The sequence below is a fragment of the Crocodylus porosus genome, unplaced genomic scaffold, assembly GCF_001723895.1.
Source record: "Crocodylus porosus isolate Cpor-Errol unplaced genomic scaffold, CroPor_comp1, whole genome shotgun sequence".
Taxonomy (NCBI): Eukaryota; Metazoa; Chordata; order Crocodylia; family Crocodylidae; genus Crocodylus; species Crocodylus porosus.
The window spans coordinates 9928190-9947049 of NW_017728948.1; the positions used below are offsets into that span (position 1 = coordinate 9928190).

The 18860-nt window shown below is 42.7% G+C and overlaps 2 protein-coding genes across 2 annotated transcripts in view; one reads left to right on the forward strand and one right to left on the reverse strand.

The window, feature by feature from the left end:
• The window catches only part of CD8A (CD8a molecule), a 12980-nt gene extending 8018 nt beyond the window's left edge, over nt 1-4962 (forward strand). The window contains exon 6 of the mRNA XM_019553476.1: nt 3802-4962. Coding sequence (XP_019409021.1) covers nt 3802-3844 — 43 coding nt within the window. The 3' untranslated portion in view covers nt 3845-4962. The remainder of the gene's footprint in view (nt 1-3801) is intronic.
• Nucleotides 4963-17017: 12055 nt separating this feature from the next.
• Nucleotides 17018-18860, reverse strand: part of RMND5A (required for meiotic nuclear division 5 homolog A) — a 43038-nt gene continuing 41195 nt past the window's right edge. The window contains exon 9 of the mRNA XM_019553305.1: nt 17018-18766. Coding sequence (XP_019408850.1) covers nt 18703-18766 — 64 coding nt within the window. The 3' untranslated portion in view covers nt 17018-18702. The remainder of the gene's footprint in view (nt 18767-18860) is intronic.

Genomic DNA, 18860 nt, shown 5'->3' on the forward strand with positions numbered 1-18860 from the left:
ACTACCCAGGAGCCCCAGAAATGGACTAGGAATCTATTATGCTAAGTGCTATACATTTATAAGACATTTTATAAATTATTATTAATACTATTGTTTATATATTATATATAATAACAATAATAACAACTATTACTATAACAATATTTTATAACAATAATTTTATAACAATTATTATTATAACAATCATAATAATAACTCAAGCATCAATATTTGATGATATTCTACAGCAGAAGTGTGAAACAACAGCAAGCTATGACAGAGAAAAAACTTGAACTTGGACTGAGTTCTGAAACTTAATGAGGAATTCACTCCTACAAAAACTAGATGACAAACAAAAAATAACACATGGGAAGAAATAGAAAAGAAACTAGAAAAGAAATAGAAACACTCACAAATAAAAAGGTGGCAGCAACTTAAGTGATTTTCCAAAGAAGGACTGAAAAGCGAAACCAGTCTAATGAGAGCTGCGCTGGAAAGGACTATTTGCATGGGATCTTTTAAAGCAAAGAGAGATGGTAGGAAAGATGTAAATGCAGAATTCAGGATACAAGGCAAAGCCTCAGCCACTGTTAGTCACATTATAATGGAATATATCAAGTCGGTGTGAGATAACTTTAGACAGACTATAGCGTGAAAAAGATGGTGGCATTGTGTAAGCAACACTCAGCAATATGAACAAGTAGAGAAGAAGTATTATCATGATAGATCAGGCAAAGTTAGAAAAAATAATGTATACAAACATAATGGGTTTTTTAATCATTCATGAAGTAACAGCGCGGTGGTTATACAGAAGGAGGGGAGGAAGGGTTTTTTTTTCATTTGATGAGAATATTCGTTAAAAAACGCAGGAAGAGACTGACAAATACAGATGTGGAATAACAGTGATTGAAGAACGTATGGGGTGTGAAAAATATAAAAAGACCAGTTATCTTTCAGGGAATTGGGATTTCTTGTGTAGCTATTACAATTGATTGCTTATACAGGAAAGTGGCGCTCTCTTTTAAAGACCACGGGTCCTTCAGAAAGCAACACCAGTGATACCTCCAACATAATGAAGATGATAACTTTTTATACTCCTGGTCCAAGTTAGACCCACATTAGCAATTGTGTTCACCCAAGACTCGGGTTGATTGAGAGGCAAATTAAATAAGTTTCTCATTATCGTCATCAATGTCATCATTATTATTTATGGTGATTATGATAGGTTATTTAATTCATTCTTTGCACACCCAAAACTCCCACTGAAGGCCATTTACTACTATACTGTGTGCAATTCTGCAGTGAGCCCTGACACAAGTGTTAAAATCCAAGTGCCTAATATAAATCAGCAGACTTTTCATGCATGCACAGTCCACGAAAAACAACTATCCTTTAATTACTTAATATTATTTTTAAATTCTTAACACCAAAACTTTGCAATTTTTTCTTAGTCTCTCATTCCTCAAGTCCATTTGTCCATGGGCTGCTTGTCCAGAGTGAATGAGAATTGACTAGACAGAAAGCCTTTCTTCACAGGAGTAAGTTCTTGCTCGTGTTAGCCATACCACTGGTTTTGATAATAACCCTTTATAATACAGCGGTTCAACTAGCATGGAGCACTTCAGGAGCTGGTCTCAGGACCAGTGCTGCCAAGTTTGGAATTTATTTTTTGTACAAGTGATTTTTCAGTGAACAAAGGCACTGAGGATGTGGCCACTTGGGGGACCCATTCATCACTGGGGTGTGCCAATTTAGACCACTTGAGAATCTGGCCCAGAATACCATATTTTCTTGCAGACAACACCCCCCCCCAAATAAGATACACTCTTTGATCTCGAAAGGCAGAATAAGGATCTTTCCTTGAAATTATTGTTCCCTAGCAGTAAGTAACTGAGTAGCAGCAACTAGAGAGCCCTGATTGCTCAGTGCACTGCTCCCCATGGAGCACATGCAGCCTTACTTTTCACTCCCCCACCCTCAGGCTTATAACACAGAAAATGCTATTACCGTATTTCCTCACTTATATTGTGCACTCCAATTTCCAGCAACTGATTTTTGGAGAAACGTGTGCATTATATCCAAGAAAACAGAGTATTTCCTGTTGCCTACAACTTTTGACTAAGCCTGCAGGAAACCGATTGGGTTACATTACACTGAAATGCCAGGCCACGTGTTCTTACACGTACTCAGATCTCCTCCAAGGTGGCAAGTGCCCTCACCTCCCACTGAAGCTGGTGAGAATTGTGGGTGGTGGTGAGTAATGACCCTTTATTCACACATAAGCATTCCCGTAGCCCATGAGACTCAGCACCAATCAGCATTTAGTCCTTAATAGAGGGAAGTACAGCATAGGGAATTAGGAAGAGACTATTTTCCATGTTTCCATTGTAGCTTCCGGTACAAAGGAAACAATGCAGAGGTTTTCACACACGCGGTAGGAAATTAAGAGTCCTCCTATGTGTTGTTGTCTCCCCCCTGCTTCCCTGCTCTCCCCCACTTCGCCCAAGCAACCACATCTTCCTTGCAACAGCTAGAGATCTTAGCTCTATAAAAAAGTAATAACGAGACAGCATAGCACATAAACCCATCTGACTGCGGTAAGCCCTCTGCTTTGATAACCCACGCCTTTATTCTTGTATGTGTTTCCTGTTCTCTGTGTAGGACTTGAGGTTGAATTTCCCCAGTTTACCTGCAGCTCCCATGGCCCTAATCTCACCAGATCATCCCTGATTTTAATTTTCTTCCCTTGAGTGCTTCTTAGTCCCCTAATTCTGGTGCTGCCACCAAAACTGATCATGGTTATCCTCCACCTAAAAAACCCATGTGCTAATTCTTGTCACTTTATCCCAAGTCTCAAACTATTTAGGGGTAGACCCTATTCCACTTATTAGGTATATGGCACTTAGGCATGTAAGTGCAATTCTATTCCACACTGTTTTCAGGTCCTAAAAATCCATTAATGCATTTGCTTTTGTAACACTGATCACTTTAGTCTTAAGATTAAATAAAAAAAAATGCACCAAGGAAGAGGTAGACCTACCCACCTTTTATATTAAAAACTTCTCAAGGACTTGAACAGTGCAAAATGGGATTCATTTAAATGCTCAGAAGCGTAAGTACTAGAATAGTACTTTTAACTGGCCCTTAATTTTTTTCCTTAGGGCACCAGCTCAGGGAGTCCTGTGATTATGTGGGCACTTTATCTGTCATAAAAATAAAAACAAGTTTCTATTATTTCTGATAAGGAAAAAAAAATAGAAAGGAATTGCACAGAAATAAAAAGGCAAATTTTCTGACTCGTGATTTTTTTGAATGCTTGGGTTTGGCAGCACTGTGTCACGTGGAAAGGCAGAACAGCTACATGGAGTTGAGATCGGGGGGTTGGTTTGTTATCTATCCTAAGAGAGTCCTGGAGGAGGTTGCAACGAGCAGAAAGTGGCACTAGTGACAAACTGACACCTGATTCATCACTTTGATGGGTACCTGGGGATGCTTCGCAGCCTCCAGCTGGACAACCACTGTATAGAGTGAGGCCAGATAAGCTGATCAGTGCTGATAGATCAGGGGTGGGCAAAATGTGGCCCAGGGGCTGGATGTGGCCCACCAGGCCATTCTATCCGGCCCACAGGGCCCCTAAAAAAATTTAGAAAATTAATATTAATCTGCCCTGTCATGTGGCTCTCGATGGCTTGCCAATACTCAGTAAGCAGCCCTCTACCCAAAATAATTGCCCACCCCTGTGATAGATGTTATCTTTTAGCCAGACTCAGCCCCTTGTTCCTTTTACATCGAAGTAAACACATCTCTTCCTTCTCTCTGTAGACCTGCAAATGCGAACAATGGAAAAGTCGTGTCAAACAGATAGAGTGAAGCATCTGTGTCCTTAACGTCTGAATCGCCAAACAGGAAGCTATCACTGTACAGTCCATGCACCACCTGTGCCTTTACATTTCCAGTTACAACCCATGCTTTATTTTAAATTGTTCCCATACCTTCTGTTTTGTTGAAGTCGACAGTGCAAACAGGTCCACAAGAGCACAGAAGCACTCGCAGATACTAGGCGCTCGCTACGCGAATTGTACTGTCTGGATTTGAAAATGTTGGCTCCTTCCAACATTGTTGAGCCCTACAAATTGGTTTCCACATTGTTAAAAAAAAACAATAAAATATGCCAAACTATCTAGGCCTGTAACACAGGCAATACACTCTGATCACTAGCTCCCGTAGTCTAAATCCTGAGTCAATACTTGCTCAGGTGGATACCCAGCAATTTCAACAGCTGAGGAAAGATTTCAACATTTAATCTGCTTGGTGGTTTGCCTTTTTTTAATGTTTGTCAGATCAGGCCCACTGTGAATAAATGCATGATCTTCTGACCTTCCCCTTTTAACTTCAGTGCCTGGGCACTTCCTAAGGACACTTTTTATTTGGGGAAGGTGGCTTCATTGGTCAATGGGATAAAAATATTTTATCGTGTGAGACTTCAGAAATGCTCCCCAGAGGTCAGTAACAGTAGTCCATGATTGAAGCTGAAAGATGACAGAGCCCAGCCGTGAAAGGCCAAGTTTTAACCAAGGGCCCTTGTTTCTTTTATAGTCCTCAGACTACAGACCACAGCTGCCGTTGTTTCTCCCTCTTGTGAGCTCTTTCCTTCTTGCTGTTGACTTCACCAGGGGTTTTGCCTGGGTGAGGAACGCAGGATTCATCCTTCTTTCTGGCATCAGGAGATAAATAGCAGAAGGGTAAATATGTGCTACCACTTGTTTCACTTAAGCAGTGTTTTTAAATGTGCCAATTTATTTCAGAGAAAGACGACTAGAATAAGGATCCTGTAATTGTTCACTGTGCATTCAATGTCTGCATATTGTCTGCATATCACTGCAATAAACTCTATGGGGTTTTTCCCCCCCCCCAATCATTAGTATAAATATCATCAAAAAATTAATTAAACTATATTTCTACATAATGTCATTATAGTCTTTTTCTTTTTCTGCTGCTTAGTTTTTCTCAGGCTAGACATCTAACCAAAGATATAAATGATCTGCTTCTCTTTCCCTGCTGAATCCTAAAGAAAATACAGGGGTTAAGATCCAGGGCTGGGTTTCAGGAGATCTGGGTTCAGCTCCTACTTCTGGCACATGAAGGTCATGGCATGTGACCTTAATTACTCGATGCATTCGATTCTCAGCTGTTGAACAGGGACAGTAATACTTCCCTCATACAGATGCTGCAAGATAAATCTCTCAGCCGATCAGAGTCACAAGATACTGTGGTGACGGGCACTCAATAAAAACTTAGTTAAAAAGATATCGACTGACCACACTATCTGTTGCAATGGTCTTACACACAAATCAGCCATGAGCGCTGACGTTGCCACAACAACACACTCAAAATCCCTTTTCAACTTTCCAAAAATATCACCTCTCGAATATTGATTCTGGTAAGAGCCATGGCCCCCAGCCAACAGAGCACTTAAGGTGGTGCCTGACCTAAGGCTTGAGTGTAGGCCTCTTCACCCGACAAAGCAATGCCTTTGCGAAAGATGCAGAGATATTAGAAGGGGGCTGAAATACAATCATTTGATAACCCTTGTGGGCATCTTCATGAAGTGACTGCAGGGCTAGGGGAGGATTATTAGAATTTCCTGTATGAACGTATCGACCTAACGTAATGGGGCTGGTGGGAAAAGCAACACAAAAGCCATAGTGGAGCAACTCATCCAACAAACTTGGAGGTAGAACGGGGAGAGCAGACAGGGGCATATTTCTAGGTCTGACGCCAATGTGACACAGGTGTCACGGAAACAGATCAAGGGGCTGTAGAGACTGAGAAAGCCTTTTGAGAGATGAAGTGTGAAGATCCATTGTCAGGGGAACGGGTTGACTCAGAGAGTGTGTTTGACACCATCGGTGCTCCCAGAGAGAGTGGACCTGCAGGCAGTGAAGAGAGGTCAGATCAAATACAGTTGACCAAAGGAAGGAAGCCCCAGGCCCATCGCAAGAGCAGGAGACTCGTGTTATTCCACCCTTAGAAAACTATTAGCTAAAGGCCCTGAGAGAGACCCCAAAGGATCCGAGATACCATTGGGCCAGTAACTAGAATACCCAACGTACACAATGCGCAATCAATGTGTGGAACTCATTGCCACAAGATATCACTGAAGTGAAGAACTTAGCAATGCTCAGAAGGGATAATCACTGTTAATTTTACAATATCACTTAGAAGTCCCACACAAGACTGATGCCACATGGCATTACATGCCCTACATATATTTAACAAGAGACAGCTCTGTCCCAGTAGTTATAGCCTTAAATATAGCATAGGGCAGGAGGGAAAGAAACATAGAATGGCTTTCCCACATTGACCTGAGAGTAAAGGCAAAACTAACTGGGGCGTGGGGATTACCTAAGTCTACATCTATTACCACTGGGCCATGCTGAGAATATCCAGAGCTACTTCAAATTATTTTAAGTGTTGAATTAAAAGGGAGCACTGACCATGCTACCACGGGGCACAAGCCAACTTCAGACCTAAAGAAACCTGGCACAAATGCCCCCTCTGGGGAGGCTAATCGAAAATCATCCAATTAAAGAGCTTCTTACACTCCCACGGAAGCATCTGTTATCATCAGAGAGCGGGCATTAGAGAGGACAAGCGTCTTTGGCCTGCACTTGTATTCTACATTGATCATTCCTCCTAAAAACAAAATGGATCGAGTCAAAATGATTCTTTGCACCTAATACGTACGCGGGGCCCGCAGAGCAGATGTTACAGATTTGCTGCATTGTTCTCAGCCTAAAAAAGATGAGCTGCCAGGAACAGCGCGAGTAGGAAAGCTCATCATTCAGAAACTTTTCTTCTCTGCACTCTGCCTCATCAAAAACAAAAGCCCAGGTGTGTTGCTCTCCTCAACTGTAACATTTGTCATTCTAAAAGCAGCAGTCCATGCATTTAGTACAGTAACTACAAAGATCACACGATCCTTCCAGCGGTGACATACCATATGCATACGATCAAGCGGCCTTCATGACATTTGTGAACCACAAAGGTAAAGGCTACGCGGTCTGTAATGGTGTCACACAGACTTAAGACGTCTGTAACCTTGTATCCGTTTATATCTGCGAGAAACCAAACTGAAGTCTGGCCAAATCTATTGGTTAAAACTCAGCATCCTCCTTTGTGCAATGCTCCAAGGTAGGTTTCTCTGACACTAAGCATGGACACCTGAGCTAAATGCAACTGAGCTAGCTCAGGCAGCAGAACTAGCACAGCCATGAGCACCATGGTCCACCTAGGCTAATCAGTTGTACTAAGGCTCTGAGGGTATATTAGCTGTGTATGTGTAGTGGTCTGCCTGGACCACACTGCTTGCGATGCCTGATCTAGCTCATTCATCGCAGAGTCTACTGTGTGAGCTGGGCTTGTGAAACTTTTGCAGTCCTACACAGGACTTCTTGTCAGACCAAGCTTTCCCAGCTCAGGTCAGCAAACCTCAGAACCACATGAGCTTTCACAGCCATGTCACTTGTGCCTGGAGATCTTCACATAATGAAAGACCTCTCCAGCACTGGAAGCGATAAAACCTCCTACCACCAGAAGAGTTTGAAGCCTTGATCCTTCTGGAAGGAGCCTACACACTGAACCTTTCTTTCATGAATGGTCTTTGTCTAAGTGGACATCCTTCATACGCATTGGGGAATCTGCATCTCTTTGTCTTCAATATAGAATAACAGAATCATAAAAAATGAGAGCTGGCAGGGACCTCTGAAGGTCATCTAGTCCAACCCCCTGCTCAAACTAGGACCATCCCCAACTAGATCATCCCCAACTAGCTGGGTTTTGAAAACCTCCAACAATGGAGCTTCCCCCACTTCCCTGGGTAACCTGTGCCAGTGTTTTACTACCCTCCTGGTGAGAAAATTCTTCCTAATATCTAACCTTAACTTCCCTTGCTGCAACTTGAGACCATTGCTCCTTGTCCTGTCATCTGCCACCGCTGAGAACAGTCCAGCTCCATCCTCTTTTGAAGCCCCTTTTGAACTGCTAGTAAATCCCCTCTCAGTCTTCTCTTTTCTAGACTAAATAAGTCCAGTTCCCTCATCCTCTCCTCATCAGTCATGTGTCCCAGCCCCTGAACCATTTTTGTTGCCCTCCACTGGACTCTCTCCAATTTCTTCACATCTTTTCTGTAGTGGGGGCCCCAAAACTGAACGTAGTACTCCAGATGTGGCCTCATCAGTGCTGAATAAAGGGGAAGAATCACTCCCCTTGCCCTGCTGGCAACACACTAACCAATGCAGCTCACTATGCCATTAGCCTTCTTGGCAACAAGGGCATACTGTTGGCTCATATTCAGTTTATTGTCCATTGTAACCCCCAGGTCCTTTTCTGCAGAGCTGCTGCCTAACAGTCAGCCTCCAGCCTGTATCGGTGCATGGGATTTCTCCATCCTAAGTGCGGGACTTTTCATTAGTCCTTGTTGAACCTCAAGAGATTTTCTTTTGTCCCAATCTTCCAATTTGTCTAGGTCACTCTGAATCCTAGCCCTACTCTTCACCATATGTACTACTCCTCCCTGCTTGGTATCTTCTGCAAACTTGCTGAGGGTGCACTCTGTGCCATCTTCCAAGTCATTAATGAAGGCATTGAACAAAACCAGCCCCAGGAACAACCCCTGGGCCACTCCACTTGATACCAACTGCCAACTAGACATCAAGCCATTGATTACTGCTCTCCGAACCAGATGCTCCAGCCAGTTTTCTGTTCACCTTACAGTCCATTCATCCAGCTTGTACTTCCTTAGCTTGCCTGAGAAAATGCTGTGGGAGACGGTATCAAAAGCCTTGCTAAAATCAAGGTACACCACATCCGCTGGTCTCCCCGCATCCACAGAGCCAGTCATCTCATCATAGAAAGCAATCAGATTGGTCAGGTATGACTTGCCCTTGGTGAGTCCATGCTGGCTGTTCCTAATCACCTTCTCCTCCAAGTGCTTAGAAATGGATTCCTTGAGGACCCGCTCCGTGATATTTTCAGGGACTGAGGTGAGGCTGACTGGTCTGTAGTTCTCTTGATCCTCCTTTTTCCCTTTCTGAAATATGGGTGCTATGTTGGCCCTTTTCCAATCATCTGGAAACTCTCCTGATAGCTGTGAATTTTCAAAGATAGTGGCTAGCAGCTCTGCAATCGCATTGGCCAACTCCATCTGCACCCTTGGGTGCATCCCACCCAGCCCCATGAACTTCCACGCTTTCCACGGATGAGCCCCACGCTTTCCACGATCCTCCTCTTGTTACTGACACACTTGTAGAAACCCTTCTTGTTCCCCTTCACATCCCTTGCTAGCTGCAACTCCAACTGCACTTTGGCCTTCCTGACTTCATCCCTGCATGCCCGAGCAATGCTCTCATACTCCTCCTGAGTTGTCTGCCCAAGCTTCTGCTCCTTTTAAGCTTCCTTTTTGTGGTTAAGCTCACCAAAGAGTTCTCTGCTAAGACAAGCTGGTTGCTTGCCACATTCGCTAGCCTTCCTGCACATCGGGATGGTTTGTGCCTGCACCCTCAGTAAGAATTCTTTAAAATACAACGAGGTCTCCTGGACTCCTTGCCTCCCCAGACTGGCCTCCCAGGGGATCCAGGGGATTTTAAGCCCTTAAAAGAGGTGAGAATCCTTCTCACCTCTCCCCCGCCTGCCACTGTTGCTTTTCCTGCTGCGCTATAGGATGAGGGAAGCACCAGAGCTGTTCATGTCCACCCCAGCCGGGCTGCATGTGGCCTGGGCTCAGCTGTGTTCTGTGAAAAGTATTGTCAGGAAGAGAAACACTATCTTGCCATCTTTACATCGGACCCTTTAAACACCATTTGTACCTTGAAGGGTTGTCTACAGTGACCTCCAATGCATTAGGAAAGATTCTGCAAGAACACAGCAAAATGTGCTGATCATGGGAGGGATTTTGTACTGAAAAGCCCCAGGCAATATGCATAGGAATGACTATTTAAACCAAACATTTCCTGAACGCAGTCCTTCAATACCGTATTATGCATCACAGCTACATTAAATATATAGACAACAGTACACTAATATGAAACAAGCAACAAAACCATTATTCAGGTTTTAAGTAAATTCCTGTAACTCAGGTTGATTCCCCATTACATTTTTCAAATCAAATCCAATGATTAGTTCATAATTCATATATTCAGTAACATTTATTTCTGGATCTCTTACCTACAGTCAACAGGGCTCAACAGCATACTGGTTGCAAACAGAATACGTATGTTTAAAAAAAGGTGTGATACATCATAGTGCAACGCTTCTTGTTACATGAAACATGCTAAAATCTCACATTATAGAATAAGTGTAAAAAAAAAATACAGTCCTGAGCCATATGAACAAATAGCATATTTTGCCATTATTAATCTCTGGTTGTATTGTACCATCAAATCTTAAGCAGATCCTGTACTGCTTTCAGTATGTAACTGCCTATAAACAGACAGCCCTTTTTGCTAAAGGAGAACAAATATTTATGAGAGCAAAGACTAGGTTCTTTTTGTAAATCTGCTATCTTTTATTAGACCAACTCAAATAGTTTCATCTATGAAAATGAAAGCACCCGCGTGTGTCCCAAATCATGAACAAACCCCAGGGAACACAAGATCCCAATCCTATCCAATAATATCCCTGCTCCCACAGGGAAGGCTTCTAGCTCGCAGATAAACTTCCATCCCCAAGCAGACTCAGCGGAGAGGTTATTCTTAATACAAGTGTTCAGCTGCGACAAACTCCATCAGATAAAAAGAAATCAGCAGGCCACATAGGGTGTATTTGCAAGGGGCTACCCCATTGTGATGGTAGATGCAAATATTAATGTTGATTGAGATCCCACTGAAATAAACAGAAGGATTTTCATTGACTGCCAAAGGCTTTTGCCCTTCAAAATTGTTCAAACCAAAATCATGAACTGAAAAAGTGTGAGCAAAACAGAAGGAAATTTCCAAATAATGTAAAACAAAGGCCCTGATTCAGCAGCACGAGGTTAAATCCACACAAAACACTACTGGACTTCTTGAATGGACTGGGCCTGCCAGACCATATTCTTATAAAAATTCATTTTACAGCCCTACCTACTTTGGGAATCTTGTCACTGACCATTTAATCCCAATGACTATTTCAGGAAATGCTGTTCTCTCTTTGTATATGCCACTGAAGATGAATTACTAACCTGCACTCTGCTGGCCAGAAGTCGCATAGCACTCAAGTATATTTTCAGTTTAGGAGTATTTTCACAAGTGCAGAATACCCATGAAGGTTTCAGAACATGAGCAGACAAAGCTGTTTGGGTAAAAGTGATATCCTTTGTTAGAACAACTAAATGGTTGCCAAAAAAAATTGTTCTTTGCAAGCTTTTGGAGCAACATGCCCTTCATCAGGCAAAGGAGAAACTGAAGCTGTTATGAGTTTTCCAAGGTAGAAAACAGGCCGATTTATTAAAAGCAGCTCTGTGAAAATACAAATGCAGAATAATTTGGGAGACAATAGCTGGTGTAATAGCTCTACCCGAAGAACTTTGTCTGCCTGTGTCCTCAGACCAACACAGCTGCCACCAACAACCCTGAAACATGGAAGATATTGTATTTTGCCATTTGAATTGGAAATTTCAGAACATAAAGCAGCAGCCAAACTCAAGAGCAACATATATTTTCCAAGGCTGCACTAAATACTGACATCAGATTTATGGCATCGGGTCACCCCAGGCAACCTGCCTGCTTCTTCCCTGCTATGGTCTCCCAAGCTATTTTGCATTTTCACAGAGCAACTTTTTACAGATTGGCTTTTTTTCTACCTTGGAGAACCCATAAGAGCTTCAGTTTCTCCTTTGCCTGATGAAGGGTGTGTGGGCCCAAAAGCTTGCAAAGAACAATTTTTTGCAACTATTTAGTTGGTCTAATACAAGATATCACCTTTACCCAAAGAGCTTTATGTCCTTAAACCAGAGGCGGGCAATTATTTTGGGTGGAGGGGCACTTACTAAGTTTTGGCAAGCCATAGAGGGCTGCATGCCATGGGCAGATAAATACTAATTTTTTAAATTTTTTAGGGGCCCCCCAGGCTGAATAGAATGGCCTGGTGGGCCACATCTGGACCCCGGACCACATTTTGCCCACCCCTGCCTTAGACCAACATGGCTACAACCATGCAGCCACTCCACAATTTCCATGCTACAAAAAAAAAAGACCCAGTCACATTACTGGGTACTTACATGAGCCCTCTCAAGGCTGGTGCCGAGTGCTTCACTGATATAGAAGACATTTAGCCATAAAATGCAAGTTTAAATGAGACTGGACAGGGCTATAAAATGCAGGTTTAAATGCAGCCATAAAATGTGGGATTCAGTGTTACTGGACAGGGCTATTTTAGACATCATTTCCACTATATGCACCATAGTTTTCTCGAATTGGTTATAAAAGCAACAAAGCTGCCACAACTCTTCTGTTATGTTGCTACTTAGAGGAAAAAATTGTAAGTACAGGTGCCCCTTGCTTTATGCTGTACACGCATTCCTGGAAAACGGCACATAACTCAAATTCGCATAAAGGGAACCCGCTTTACAATGTAACAAATAGGGATACGTTTCAAGACCTCGATTGTTGTGAATGCCAGACCCATTTCTACCACTTTTAAAGGACAATTTTGGTACTCACCAACAGCAGACAGGGCACACAAGCACAGGGCATTATCATAATGGAGGTGGCAACTACAGAAATGTGACAGATGAGCGAGGAGCACAGATCCACACGGGAGACAATATTTTGGCTCATGTCACTCCTGCAACGCACTGCACGAAGCTGCTGACTGTAGGCTTCCACCACACCAGTCGCATAAGAGTGAATATACCTCGCATATAATAACAAATTTTTGTTATAAAAAGGATCATCGTGTAAGAGCAAATTTGCACGTACGGAACCCGCATAAAGCGAGGGAAACCCGTACTCGTATATTTTGTTTCCCAAAGAACAGCGAATCCATCCTTATAAATACACACTCAGGATCCGACGGGATTCAGCAGTCCCATGACAACATGCCAGGCTGTTTTATATGCGTTATTGAAACCCAGATCATGTCCCCATTCCCAGACCATCATCATCCCCCTGTGAAGGTGCCCCTAGGGCTGGGGCAGGCAATTATTTTGGGCAGAGGGCCGCTTACTGAGTTTTGGCAAGCCATCGAGGGCCACATGACAGGCAGCCCAGGGCAGATTAATTAATTTTCTAAAGGCCTGGATAGAATAGCCTGGCAGGCAGCATCTGGCTCCCGGGCCACATTTTGCCCACCCCTGCCCTAGGGCAATTGGGCTGGATACAGGGTGGCAAGTAGGGAGAAGAGCTGTGTTATTTGTCCTTTGGCCCCAAGGAGAAGCCCTGGATGAGTAGCACAGCTTGAGGCTGCTTTTTAAAAAAAAAAAAAAAAAAAAAAAAAAAAAGAGTGCTCTTGCATAGAGCCGTGAATGACAGAGTGTCTATTAACAGAGCACAGTATTGCTGGGGGCTGAGGCCAGTGCAATGTGGGGGGGGCGGGGCACATACTTAGCAGATCCTGCATCTTGGGTAGGGGAAACAACAGCCTATTTTCCCTTAGCAGACAACAGATCTTGTAGCCCCAGTGGCTCAGCATGAAGAAATCTCAGCAAGGGGAATTTCACTCCAGCGGTCCCACTAGCCCAGTCTTCAGTCCAGAGTCCCAGACCTGATGGACATAATCTGGACCGTCTATTTTTAAAGTTGTCTGCAGTGAAGAGAGCGAGTTTGAGCAGAACAAAAAGCAGAATGCTCTGCCGTTCCCATTTGATTTTCCTGGAATTGGAGAAGTTATGACTAAGCGGGTTTTACTGCATAGCTTTCTTAGTTAATTGGAGACCCCGAGCATAGAGGGAAGATTGAAATCAATACAGTACTTTGCTGAAAAGCAACGCAATTTTTTTGTTGGCAGGAGCAATCAGTTGGTCACCTCTGCCTGCAGTTTGTGGTTCCGAAGTTAGTGCAGAAATAAGCTCCTTTATCAGGCCTCACAGAACTCATCAGCGCTAAAAGATACTGAACAAGCAACAAGCCTGCCAGTGCTAACGAGGCAGCCACAGGGCCATAAAAACTATTTACCTCAGCTGCTGCAGTTATGCACATCCCAAGAGCTATGTACTTCTGTAAAACCTGGTCACACTTTATATTTACAGTCTAGTTTACACAGGGTTATTAAACAGAGGTTTTCAAAAATGGTAAATCAATTGCTAGTCCAAACAGGATGCTTATTACTCTATTTTGTAACACCATCTACAGGTGATTTTATGACCATCTACAAAAACACAAAGACTAGCAAGCCATGACACCATTATATATATAAAACATTATCAGGCCTTTATAAAACATATATCAAAGGAATTGTAACAGTATAATGGGATTGAAAAATCTTTCCTTAAGGGCCAGCCATGTCTCCATGAAGCACGTGATTATCAGTCATCATTAGTGGCCTTTTTGCCTTTGAGCACGAGAAGGACAAAAGTGCAATACTGGTGTTGGATTCAGAAGCAACACATGCCTGTGATCAGTGCTGTAGCAAGGGGGTGCAAGTGGAGCGACCACCTCAGGCACCAAAGCAAAGGGATGCCAACAGAATGCTGCCCAGCAGGGGTGGAGTGTGGGATGGAGCCACAAGTGGCTCATTTAGGGGATTGCGTGGGGGGAGGGCAGTTCCTGCAGCTCCATGCACTCCCAGGCAAGCATGGGGGGGCATATACCCCCCGGATCTGTGCACAGGGTGAGGGTGGGCTGCCGCTGCAGGCTTGCCCCAGGCACCAAACTTCCTTGCTGCCCTTGATGATGATTCAGCCACATGCCCGGCCCTGGTATCCCTATATGAAGTAACAGCATTTTGATTGTCACACAGCAATATTAGGACTACAGAAAAGTGCTGTTCAAGGGCTTGAAACATGGTCCTAAAACAGTAAAAGGAGACAGACCTCCAACATGGACTTCTTAACCAAGAGTGGAGAAAGACCTGATATTTTAGCACAATTTTTAAAAGAAACGGAGTTAATTTTGCTGCCAGTTTTCAAAGGCTGGTGTGTGCAGCATTTCTCTAAGCTCAGCTGCTCACTGAAGACCACTAAAAATTCATTAAATTAAATGCTCTTCTAATGTTTTTTAATGTGAGCAATTTCTAGAGTTGCCAGAGGAATGGTAAGTGGGAGAAGCTAGTCTGTTCTGCCCCAAATAGAAAGGAAGGTATTTATGGCATCTCAGGATTTAAACATGGCATGTGCTGTGAAAATGCTTGCTAACACCCATCCGTTGTTTTAAGGACACAGGTCATTTTAAATGTTTCAAAACCACTAGCATCAGCTGTTTAAAGAGTTTCAAAATAATAAATCCTTATTGCTAAACCAAATAGGCTCATTAGGAGGAACTGCAATTGCACGTTGCAGTCAGCTGATTATTATATTTATGTGGGTAAAGGAAAAACACAGCTTCATAGCATAAACGTTTGGGAGGAAGGGGGACTGGTTGATTTATTTGTACATCATCTACAAGGACATGGGGAAGCAGATGTCGAGGGAGGTTGCTTGCATCACAGTCGCTGCCCTTTAGGTTAGAGACTAGAGGCATGTCTACACTACCTCTGGGCAATGCCTAGATACACTATTGTGAAGCCAGCTTTGGGGTGCATGTGCAACTCCCAAGAATAAGGCATTAGAGAAGACTTAGAAGAGCCCTGAGCATGTGCTATAATAAGCAGGCTAGAGATAGAGCCTATACTCAGCACTGCTTTAAGGCAGCTGCACTGCCTCATTTTCAAGAGCTGGCATGCATGCCAGGGAAAGGAGCTGGGGGAGATGCTGAGCATGCCTCTCTAAGACCTGCCAGGGAAAGCACATAGACGGTGGAAACATTGGACTGACAGAATAAAGAGGAGAGAACTCAGCATGCATTCGCACAGCAAGCCCAGAGACATCAGTGAGGAAAAAGCTTCAGTCAACCCAAATCTATGCTTCATCAAGCTTCACCTTAGAGACACCAGTCAATTCAGTGATCTGGGAAAGATCAGGGCAGGCAGTGATCTGACAAGGAAAAGATGATCCCGTGCACCAAGCTAGAATAGAAAGTGTTGGTCGGTGCTTTCACTGAAATCCTCATCCTCACCAAAAGAAAACACAGGAGGTTCAGAGGACAGGTAAGGCAACAGGCACTGTGTACCGGAAAAAAATCTACAGTCAAAACACTCACCGGGGCCAGGTGCCTCATCCTGCTCCCGTTCCTCTGTACTTTCAGGCACAGCAAAAGCAGAACCTGTCTTGAGCTTTGTGAGAAGGCAAGGTAGATATGCACCTCCACAGACTAACTAGATATCTGGAATACGAGCTTTCATGAACCCAAGTTCACTTCATCAGCATGCTGTGAAAGGATGTGCAGAAAGCATGGAGTGTAAGAAGGAGAGAGCTTTGTGGACAGAGATTTCCAATGAGGAGTGGGGTCCATAGGAAGCGTGGGTGGGTATGGAGCCTGTACAAGCCACTCATGTCCCCTAATTTGGTGCTGCTGGGGAATATGGATAACACCAGCCATCTTCAGGGGCTAAGTAGTACTTCTGGAGAGTACTGCCAGCCACAACAGCTCACTAGGGACTAGGAGAGGAAAATAGAAAATGAGGAAGCAATACACTGGTTCACAGGTAATTCCCATATCTCACCTAGGCCTACTACAATGAGCACAAGTTGACTACATGAGAGAATCTGAATTGCTTAATAAAAATTGCCTCATTTGCATTTATGGACAATTCTTGGTGTAGGCATCCATGAATATTAACATCTGTTTAGACTGATCCTAGTGTACCAGCGTGTGGGATACCACTATACAGAACAAAGCTGAATCTCTTTCGAACCACGTTTGCATAATGTTTCTTTACAATACATACACCATTTCACCAAAATTCCCAAACCCCAACACCACTGAAGATCAAAGTTTAAAAGTAATTTCAGCAAGACTAGAAAGCCTACATGGAAAATAATATCCTCACCCGTTTATTGTTGATTTTACCATTTGTTAACCCAGGTTTTGTTTTTTGAACTCTGTATGAATACAATGTAATTTTTGCAGAAAGTCATACACCTCCATGTTTAAACACACGTATTATACATATTGAAAGGTTACTCTGTCTCAAGTTTTCCTTTTAACGTCTCATTAAAGGGGTGGGGGGGGTCCGTTGCCACCAATTCACCAGAGTCCAAGTCCGTCTCTTAAGTCAGATGACATGGGGATTCAACACGTAGAGGTCTGACAGACGTTCTCCTCTGTAGTGCATTGTGCTAGTGCATTCAACCAGTGTGTCAGTATTCAACCATATAAGCTTGGTTTCTTTTATTACACAAATACAGAAATATATTTTACATGGAGCTTAGCACGCTATGTGGCTGCTCGCCCTACTATAGGACAGTGCAATAAATACAAATATACGCACACTAGAAAAGGTCTAACTGCCATGATCTACACCTGGTTTATAAGTACAAATTTACCTAGTCAACAATATGACAAACTGAGCAGAAAAAGTGGAGTTAGCAGTAATAGGCTACTATGAAAAACAAGGCTAAAAGCAAAAGTGTTCTCAAGCTACTGAAAATTTGCTACCTTTAATATGAGAATATAGGGCCTAATTCTGCAAGGTGCAGATTTGTCATCCGTAGGCTGCAGCAGAACATGCTTCCCCCCCCACCACCATTGAACAATGAATACTTCTACACTTCATTTGGCTCTGATAACGGTTTATAAATAACACACTATAATGTCTATTAAACTATACAGCAACATGACATTGATTGCCTAATCCTGAATACAAAGTTCAAAGAACATGACTACAAAGGCCAAAGAGCAAATGTCGTTGACTAAAAGCATCTCCACTTCGGAATTCCATTTTATTGAGTAATCTAGTACGCAAACAGTTCTCGATCATGAAAACAAAGGAAACAGATTTTCCTATTCCACTTCATTCCAGTAGTAATTTATCCATACACCAACCTTATAAAGTTAGCAATGGAACTTAAGAGTTAGCCCCTCAGAGCTATATATTTATATAATTTTATATATATGCACATTTACTTTGAGTTATGCAAAATCTGAAAAAAAATGTTTGAAAGAAAACTCAGAATATATCACAGCTTTTTTTTTTTTTCCGGCGAAAAAAATACAAATTAGTTTTATAACCACTATTCAATTTATCAAACTTTTTTCTGAAGTATTTACTTTTAATTATGTACACATTACAGGAAATAAAACTTTTTCCACAAACATTCTTCAAGGTGACTGTTATTAAGAGGATGACAGAATAATAGCAGGAAGAATATTAAACATATGGGGGTGGGGGGTGATCAGGTTTCAGCTTTTAAAAAGTAAAAAGTCACCATATAATTAAGTACAAAAACCTGCATTGAATGACAACTGCTGGTGTAGTAACTTGATCAGGTATGGAGACCAAGAGTATAGTAAAGCCCTATGGTAATATTAACTTTTGTAGCATTTCCACTAAATGTTGGCAAAGTTTCCGTAGCATTAGCTTATATAAACACAGGAGTCCTCAGTCTGCTGCATAAAATGAAACAAGTGTTTTGTTTTGTTTTTCACTTCTTTCGAAATGCACCTGTAATTTAGAGAGTGTCCCTTACAAGCTGCATATTGAATCTTTGCTTCAGAAAAATATCTGTTTGGCATCTCCAGGACTCTGTTCCATGGGACAATAGGGGCATTTTAATCTAGAGACAAAGACAGCATGTTAGAAGTGTACAAAAGCAAAAAACCAAGCAGCAAAGCAGCACAGAGATAGCACTAGAGATCTCCAACAGCTGA